We start from the raw sequence: 10001 nt of genomic DNA on the forward strand, positions 1-10001 counted from the left end.
CATTGAGTGTGCTGATTCCTTGTGTCTACCACATTTTCACTCTCCTGACACTCATGTTCTTACTTCTTACACAAGATTCATTAATTTAATTACTTGGGGAATTTCTTAACTCTATAGGCCATCTCTTCTTCTATCACTTCGTATGTCTGATATAAATTTAACTACTTACTTACTCTTCACATACACCAATCTGGAGAAAAATCACAAAACAGTGATCACTGGACTCAATTTTCTAACCATAAACCCTGAATAGACTCAATAGTTGAAGCCAATTTAAAGTAATCTCCAACACCTCTCACTCCACTGCACACTCCAACTAATGAATTTATCTTGCACCTTATTAGCAATAGAGAACTCCTTTCCCTTTCAGACACTTCAGCTCCTACCTTCCCTGTTTCTTTCCTCACACTCTGCTTTTCTTCCTCTTACAGTATGTAAAACATCCCTATACCCAAGGTGCCTTCCTCATTCATTCTTTGGATCCCATATGCATTCCCTTGGCAATGAATTCACCTCTTCAATCATCCTCCTTGCTCCTACATTAACAATTTCTCCCTGCATCAGCAAACACTCTGACTCTTCCCCCATCTAAATATTTTTTAAAAGATCTAATGGCATCATATTGATATAGACTTGAGGATACAGAATATAAGAAAATCAAAGATGTTATTAAGTTTAGAGAGTTGGTGAAAGTGTTTCCAAACTACTTGAACCTGCATTACAGGGTCAGGAAATAATAAGTATAGAGAAAGGATTTAGGGTCCAGTGAAAATAGGGAAGCATAAAATGAAGTTTTAAAATTCATCTTTTATTCTAAGGGGAAGTTTTCTCTATTTGATTATGAGGAACCACAGCACCATCACGGAGTTCATCCTCCTCGGGCTGTCTGCCGATCCCCATATCCAGGCCCTGCTCTTCGTGCTCTTCCTGGTGATTTACCTCCTGACCCTGATAGGGAACCTGGTGCTGCTGCTGCTGATCAGGGCTGATTCCCACCTCCACACCCCCATGTACTTCTTCCTGGGACAACTCTCCTTCCTGGATCTTTGCCACTCCTCAGTCTCTGTGCCCAAGTTGCTGGAAAACCTCTTGTCTGAAAAGAAAACAATTTCAGTAGCAGGTTGCATGACCCAGGCCTTCTTTGTGTTTACTACTGGGGGCACTGAGTCCTTCCTACTCTTAGCAATGGCCTATGACCGCTGTGTTGCCATTTGCCACCCTCTGATTTATGGCCAGGTGATGAGCAGCCAGCTGTGTTGGAGTCTGGTTCTGGCCTCCTGGGGCCTCAGCTTTCTCAATTCTCTCCTCAATATCTTTGGAGCTGTGAATTTAGACTTCTGTGAGGCCCAAACTATTCCCCACTTCAGTTGCGAGCTGCCCTCTCTCTTCTCACTTGCCTGCTCTGATGTCTCCACCACCCTCATTGTCATGTTCTGGTCTTTTATCATACACGCCTTCGGGACCTGCTTCCTGATCTTATACTCCTATGCCCGCATAGCCTCCACCATCCTGAGCATCAGCTCCACCACAGGCAGAAGCAAGGCCTTCTCCACCTGCTCGTCCCACCTCACTGTTGTGGTCTTGTATTTTGGCTCAGGAGGCCTACGCTATCTAATGCCAACCTCAGGTTCCCTCCTGGATTTGATCTTCTCTTTGCAGTACAGCGTGATCACTCCCATGCTGAATCCCCTCATCTACAGCCTGCAGAACAAGGAGGTGAAAAAAGCTCTAAAAGGAGTTTTTGGGAAATATTTTCAGTTTGTAGGGAATGGATGCAAATAGGGTGAGGAAAAAACTATAGCAAGATTTTGGTGATTGGACATCAAGGAGAGTTTTCTAATCGTCCTTGTAGGTAGATACTCTGTGATATGTATTTTCTCTTTCCTTTAAAATGTTTCAGGATAGGTTAAGGAACCATTTTTGGGTGAAGACTCTGTCTTATTATTCTCAGAAGAAATGGGATGATCAAGTAACCCTTGTTGTGAGATTATTTTATAAATCTGTTGATTTACTACAATGTACTAGACTTTGTTTTGTTTTGCTTTATCTAAATAGCATGCCTTCTAGTTTCCTCCATTTATAGTAATCCATGCTTCTTTTGGAAAAGTGTCACTCATCCAGTCCATATAGATACCTGGCAATGTTAGCCAGGGTATCCTGGGATGTCCATGTAACCCAGAACAGGCAGATATTTATCCATCCTCCTGACAGAGTGACTCACAAAGAAAACTGCACAAGAACCCAAGAACCCAGCTAAACCTTCAGAATATCTCTACCGGGAAGATGGCTCTTGAACATCTATAGACAGAAGGGAGTTTTGGTTCTGAGGAAATGTAATGGTAATATCACAAAGAGACTGTCCTTTATTTCCTCCTACTAAACTCATGGAGATACTTGGAGTCCTACCCCAAATGAGGAAAAGTTGTTTCATAAAACAATAATGTCACTAAGTGTTTAGTAAATGCTTACTTTGTTTCAGGTACTGTACTAAGTGCTTTACATCTGCTAACTCATTTAATCATAGAAAGAACCCATGAGGTTCATACTATTATTTTAATTCTTATTTTCCAAGTAATTCAACTGAGTTACAGAAGGGTTAAACTTCTTGACCACAATCACACAGTTAATAGTCACTGAGTGTGAATTGAGGTAGTCTGAAACCAGCACCTGGACTTTTAACCTCCCTGCAATGCCACCTTTTTCCTTGATTCTGAAATCTACCCAGTGTCCTTTCCATAAATTCTCTCTCTCTCTCTCTGTTTCCCTGTCTCCCTCTTGCACTTGCACCTTAGTAATCTAGAATACTTTCCATTGTGTGCAAAAAATATCTTAACTGATACCAAGAATCAATTGTAGACCATAGAGCCTCAGGGAAGTGTGAGGAATTTGGAATTACTGGGCCATAATGTGACAAATGGTAGTGACATTTTCATTTTTATTCCCTTATATTAAAAATACAGTCAATGACATGCAATGTCAAGCATTAATTTTTCTCAAATGTCTAGTGATTCTTAATAAGCAAATCATATGTAAGAGCAAAACCACAGAAAAATTCCTTGAGATTCAAATGTGTTCAAAGCTTTCTGACATGTGCATGTCTCTTTTTGGTTATGGTCAGGGGATAGATAATATGCTGGGGCCCTCAAATGTCACAATATGGAGAGTTTTGTTTTGGGATGCCAAAACAACACTGTCTGCACTGGTTTCCCAGACTACTTGTTCAATTTCTCTGGAAGGTTGGTAGCCACTTTGTGATTGTGGAAGGGTTAAAGGTAAGAGTGAAAAAATGGCTGTTCTTTAAATAGACCTTCAGCTATTCTTCAGTAGCTCCGCTTCTCACTCCACCCGTGTTTTTTCTGAGCCAGCACTCTCTCCAGGGCCTGCCTGGCAGGGCAGCCCAGGACTCCTCAGCTCTGCATCATCAGAACACCCTTCCATTCACAGGACTCCTTCTAGAAATATGTTACAATTGCCCATTTGCTGGTCCTCTTTTGCTCACTTCATAGTGTGGGATACTTTTCCAAAATCCTTTTATCATTAATGTAATTGCTTATTTTTTTTTGATTTACAATATAAGCACCTGCTACATATCAGGACATTCTTGGAGTATTTTCTGTTAATGAAGTCTAGTATAAAATGAATATTTACAAATGTCCCATGGCTTCTTGAATATCTTGAAAAAAAGATATTTTCTGTAATGTATAGAATTTTACATTCATTAATTAAACCTCAACTAAAAATTAAACTTTATTTGATCTTTGTGAAAAACTTTTTTTACTTGATCTTTGTGAAAAACATTAGGAAAAACAAAGATATGTCCCAGTAAAAGGAACAAACTAACACTTCAAATGAGATACAGGAGTTGATGAATTAAAGATGTTCAAACAAACATGCTAAATCAATTCAAAAATCAAATCAATGAGTTGAGGGAAGATATAGCAAAAAAATATATGAAGACTATAAAGAAGACATTGGGTGAACATAAGGAACAACTTGAAAGTTTGAAAAAACAAATGGCAGAACCTATGGGAATGAAAAGCACAATAGAAGAGATGAAAAACACATTGGAGATTTACAATAGCAGATTTGGAGAGGGCAGAAGAAAGGATTAGTGAACTAGAGGACAGGATATTTGCAATCCTACACACGAAAAAACAGATAGGGAAAGGAATGGAAAAATATAAGCAGGGTCTCAGGGAACTGAATGACACCATGAAGTGCACAAATATGTGTCATGGGTGTCCCAGAAGGAGAACAGAAGGTAAAAGGACAGAAAGAATAATGGAGGGAATAATCATGGAAAATTTTCCATCTTGGTGAAAGACATAAAATTACAGATCCAAGAAGTACAGCCTACCCCAAACAGAATAGGTCTGATGAGACCTACTCTAAGACACTTATTAATAAGATTGTCAAATGTCAAAGACAAAGAGAGAATTCTGAAAGCAGCAAGAAAAAAGCAATCCATCACATAAAAAGGAAGTTCAATAAGACTATGTGCAGACTTCTCAGCAGAAACCATGAAGATGAGAAAGCAGTTGTGCCTGTTCAGATATATTATGCCCCCACAAAACACCATGTTCTTTGATGCAATCTTGTGGGGGCAGAGCATTAGTGTTGATAAGGTTGCAATCCTTTGAGTGTTTCCATGGAGATGTGAAATTCCCAATGCTCTAAGGAGAAAGCTTGGAAAACTCCAAGCTTCCAGAAAGTGAGACCCCAGAGGCTACAGCCCAACATGAGGATTTAGCCAAACACAGAACCCAATTGCCATTTCAGTACAAGCCAGGATTGAAGATGCAGTTATCCAGAAAGGATTTGTAGAAACTCCTGTTATCTGACTGTTTTGACTCCTATGTGCTTCGTGCCATGCCAATGAGATTTTTGTGAAATCTGTATAAACAGAACCACTGCTGGTCTGGACTGGAGGGAAAGGAGAAGGAACATATTGAAAGAAAAATTTCTTCAAAGACGGAGCCATGGAAGTTGAGGTCTGGAGTCAAGAGGTCTTGGGAAGGGAGAGTGGAACAGCCCACACACTTGAAAAGGGTGGATTTGCCCTGGAAGCAGAGCACTGGCCTTCCACCTTGATGTTCAGGAAGAGTGCTGCCACCCCAGGTCTCAGAGAGGGTGGAGCACATTCCCTGGGGATTGGGGACAGCTTGGCCACCACCCCACTGTTCAGAGAGGGGAGAGCATTTGCTCTGGAGAGGCAGAGTCCAGGTGGCACCCTGATGTTTGAGGAGGGTGGGGTAAAGAAGAAGGTGGTCTCCCCCATGTGTGGATATGTTGGAACACTCACCCAAGTGTTTGAAGAAAAAAGGGCTGCCACAAAGGCCTTTAAAAAGGGTTGGGCTCCTGCTCTCTCAAGCCCCAAGGATAAAATGTGGTTCTGTGAATGACTCTCAGACTTTGAAATCTAATAGAGTTTGCCCTGTGGGTTTCAGGAACAGTTTTGGTCCCTTAAGCCCTGTTTTCCTTACTGTTTCTCCTTACAGCATTGGGAATGTTTATCCTATGAATGTCCCTCCTTTGTATACTGGAAGCAGATAACTTGTTCTAAGTTCTACAGGTCCATAGCCAGAGGGGAATTGTGCCTTAAAATAGAGCATGCCTGTAACTGATTTTGATGAGATCTTGTACTTATCTATTGTTACTGAAATGATTTAAGTTTCTGTGATATTGTGAAGGATGAATGTATTTTGTATCTGGAAAGATAATGTCATTTTGGGGTCCAGAGGGTAGAATGTGTTGGTTTGGATAGATGTCCCCCAAAACACCATGTTCTTTGATGCAATCTTGTGGGGGCAGATGTATTAGTGTTGATTAGGTTGGAATCCTTTGATTTTTCCATGGAGATGTGACCAATCAACTGTGGGCAAAAACTTTGGATAACTGCCATGGAAGTTTTACCCCATCCATTCAGGGTAGGTATTAAACTGAATCACTGGAGTCCTACAAAAGTGTTCACAGACAGAAGGAGGTGCTGCAACTTAGAAAGACATTTTGAAGATGGCCATTAAAAGCAGACTTTTGCTCCAGAGAAGCTAAGAGAGGACAAAATGACCCAAGAGCAACATTTTGAAGAATGCACAGGAACTGAGAGAGAAACTGGAACACAATCTGGGATCAGCAGATGCCAACCACATGCCTTCCCAGCTAAAACAGGTTTTCCATATGCTATTGGCCTTCCTTCGGTGAAGATACCCTATTGTTGATGCCTTATGTTGGACACTTTATGGCCTTCGGACTGTAACTTTGTAACCAAATAAACCCTCTTTATAAAAGCCAATCCATTTCTGGTGTTTTACAAAATGTCAGCATTAGCAAACTGGAACAGCAGTGGAATATATATTTAAGATACTGAAAGAGAAAAACTGCCAACCAATAATTCTATTATCCAGCAAAACCGTTCTTCAAAATTGAGGGAGTGTATAAAATATTTTCAGACAAACAGACACAGAGAGAGTTTGTGAACAGGAGACCTGCTCTATAAGAAATACAAAAGGGAGTACTACAGGCAGATAGGAAAAGACAGGAGAGAGAAGTTTGGAGAAGGGTGTAGAAATGAGGACTATCAGTAAGGGTAAAAAGAGGAAGAGAAAGAAGCTATAAGACAGAATAAAGTCATAAAGCAAATAAAAGCATGGATGAACCCTGAGGACATTATGTTGAATGAATTAGCCAGAAACAAAAGGACAAATACTGTATATTCTCACTAATATGAACTAACATTAATGAGCGAACTTTAATTAAACTCATCATTTAACATTAATGAATTAAAGTGAGAACACAGATTATCAGAAGATAGAAATAGGGTAGAGATTGGGCAGCAATTAATGCTGAAGGAGTAAAGAATGTTCAACAGGATTGATTATAAAGATCCAGAAATGGATAGCACAATACTACCTGATGGTAGCAGAATACTGTAAGTTCACTGAACAAAGCAAAGTGTGAGTATGATTGGAAGAGGAAGGCTAAGGGCATGTATGACACTAGAAAGAGAAATAGAATATAAGGACTGGTACTGTATAACTTGGAAAAACCGAGAGTGGACAATGATGGTGATTAAATGTACAAATATAAGAATGTTTTATACATGAAAGAGAACAAATGAATGTGAACATTGCAAGGTGATGAAAATGAGATGGCATATGGGAAAAGTACAATCAATGCAAATTAGAGTCTATAGCTAACAGTAACATTGTAATATACTTCCATGAAATGTTACAAAGGCAAGTTACAAAAGCTAAATGTCAATAAGAGGGGGATATAAGGGAGAGGTATGGGATTCTTGGTGTTATTATTGTTGTTTCATTTTTTTTATTTTTAGTCTTCATTTTTTTTCTTTTCTTTCTTTGTGGAAGAAATGGAAATGTCCTCATATAGACTGTGGTGGTGAATGCATAACTATGTGATTATACCAGGAACAATTGATTGTTTACTTAGGATGGATTGTATGGTGTGTGACTAAAGCTGTTTAAAAAAAAAACAAACAGAAAGATACAAGTGCTGGAGAAAATGTGAAGAGGGAAATATACCTATTTACTGTTAGTAGGGAAGTATAATTGTGCAGCCCATCTGGAGGGCAGTGGTTCCACAGGAGACCTGTAACACTATTAGGTATATACTTGGAAGAACTGAAATCAGGGGTGCATATGGACATTTGCACACTGGTGTTCATGGCAGCAGTATTCTCAATTTGTCATGGTTGGAGGTGGTCTAAGGGTATATCAACTGAATAATGGAAGGGCAAACGGTGGAGTATGCTTACAATAGAATATTGAGTGGCTGCAAGAAAGAATGAAATTGTGAGGCAGGCAACTAGATGAATGAATCCTGAGGACAAGATGTTGAGTGAAACAAGCCAGAAACAAAAAGACTAATACTATAGTGCCTCACTAATATGGACAAAATATAATGTGCAAACTCTGAGAATTGAATTTGAGAGCATAGTTTTTCAGGGGAAGGCTTACTGTAAGGGTTCCTAGATTGTAAGCTCTTATAGCAGTCACATCTATTCCTGAGTTGTGATGGTTATTTCTAAATTCTGAGATGCTGGGTTCTTTGTGTATAACCTGGTTGTTCCCTGGAACTTTTGGTATATCTGTGATACATGAGTCTCAGAGCCAGAGTTCTGCAGTTATGAAAGTCAGCATTACCCCATAGAGCAACTGTTAAAAAAAGCTGAAAAAGAGATCATACCTCAATTAGAAATATGAATGAAGCTGATCTGGTTAGGACAAGGCAAATCAGACTAAAACGTAAAGGATGATATTACCTGTATTTTAAAATTTCAACTTCTGCATGAGATCAAAAGAACAGATGTTTATTTTGTCCAAAATTTTAATTTTCTGTAGCACACTATCTAATTTAACCTATCTGATCCATTTATCTAAACAACTTAATTACATGGAACCTAGAATGGGGAGTGAGATCTTGTTATTCTGTACAGGTTAATGTAATACCCTGATACATTCCAGAGTATTTTGGGCAGAAAATTAAAAAGCATTTTCCAAGTCCCTTGAGGTAGTGGAGAAAAAATGTGGAACTATTAAACTTCCCCACTTGGGAAATTCCTGATATTCTCTCAAGCATTGGGGACTCCCAATTTAATAAGCCAAGCCCTCAATCTTGAGGCTTGCCCTTAAGGAACTTATTTCTGTAATGGCAAAGCTAACCCTACTTATAATTCTGCCTCAGAGTCACCCCCAGAGAACCTCTTTTGTTGCTCAGATGTGACCTCTCTCTCACACCCAACCTGCAAATAAACTCACCCCCCACCATATGACACATGACTCCTTGGGGTGTAAATCTCCCTGGCAATGTGGAACATGACTCCCAGGGATGAGACTGGCCCTGGAATCATGGGATTGAGAATGCCTTCTTGTCCAAAAGAGAAAAGAAATGAAACAAAATAAAGTTTCAGTGGCTAAGAGATTTCAAATAGTGTCAAGAGGTCATTCTGGAAGTTACTCTTAATGCAAGCTGCAGCCAGATATTGCAAATTGCCACAATATGCCAATCCCCAACCAACAGTATCCCTGAAAACCCTTAAGAATATCCTGGACTCTATCTAAGACTCTATAAAAGTTTTACATAGTAAGTTTATTTTGCAGAAACAAAGCCTCCAGATTTTTCCTATGCCATATAAGCCCTGAAACGCAGAGGTACCAGTCTCTCCGCAAACATCAACCAGTTTCAGTCCCCTACCCCATAATGTCAACACCCTTTTTCAGCATGAAGAATTTAGAATGGTCATTGCCCAGATATCCTTGAAGATTGAGAGAATAATCAAATGAGAGGGAGGAGTTGTAACTGAGAAGTTAGGATTTAGCAGATTATGATTATTGAATCATTATATGGATATTTATTTTTAGTTTTTAGTGTATTAGAATAGCCAGAAGGAAATTGTTGAACTGTAACCCATGATCTTTGATAATGATTGTATAACTACATAGCTTTTATATTATGACTGTGTGATTATAAAAACCTTGTGAATGACACCCCATTTATCCAGTGTATGGCTAGATGAGTAATAAAATAAAGACATGCATGGGAAAAAAAAAAGATTCAGTAATTAAACACTGTAGCACCCACATATGAATAAACAAACTAGACAGCCCATATATAGACCTAAAAATATACAGGAAATTTAGGATATAGGGAAGGTGCTTATTTAAGTCAATGGGTAAAAAATGGATTATTCACTAAATGTTCTGGGACTACTGGTAGCTCTCTATTAAAAATGAAGTTGAATTCATGTTTTACACCTTACATAAAAATAAATTCCAAATGGATTAAAGATGAATAATGAAACAATAAAAATATTGTTTTTGTAATATAAAGGTAGAAGAATTTTTAAATATAATGTTGTAAGTAAATTGTCTAAGTATGACCAAAATAGGTGGTGTATAATAAAAAGTTAATAAATTCAACCAAATTTTAAAAAGTATTCAAGGAAGAAACACTTTAAACAAATTGAAAAGACAAACAAAAAA

General features: G+C 38.7%; 1 protein-coding gene across 1 annotated transcript; it reads left to right on the forward strand.

Moving 5' to 3' along the window:
* The first annotated feature begins 840 nt into the window (after window positions 1-840).
* On the forward strand, window positions 841-1782 carry LOC119542819 (olfactory receptor 8S1-like). The gene has a single exon (XM_037847460.1). The coding sequence runs from the start codon at window positions 841-843 to the stop codon at window positions 1780-1782; it is 942 nt and encodes a 313-aa protein (XP_037703388.1).
* Window positions 1783-10001: the final 8219 nt, after the last annotated feature.

This window comes from Choloepus didactylus, chromosome 8 (assembly GCF_015220235.1).
Source record: "Choloepus didactylus isolate mChoDid1 chromosome 8, mChoDid1.pri, whole genome shotgun sequence".
NCBI classification, from domain to species: domain Eukaryota; kingdom Metazoa; phylum Chordata; class Mammalia; order Pilosa; family Megalonychidae; genus Choloepus; species Choloepus didactylus.

What these genes read in the sequence shown, in the direction of transcription:
- LOC119542819 (XM_037847460.1), top strand. Translation starts at nt 841, where the DNA reads ATGAGGAACCACAGCACCATCACGGAGTTCATCCTCCTCGGGCTGTCT.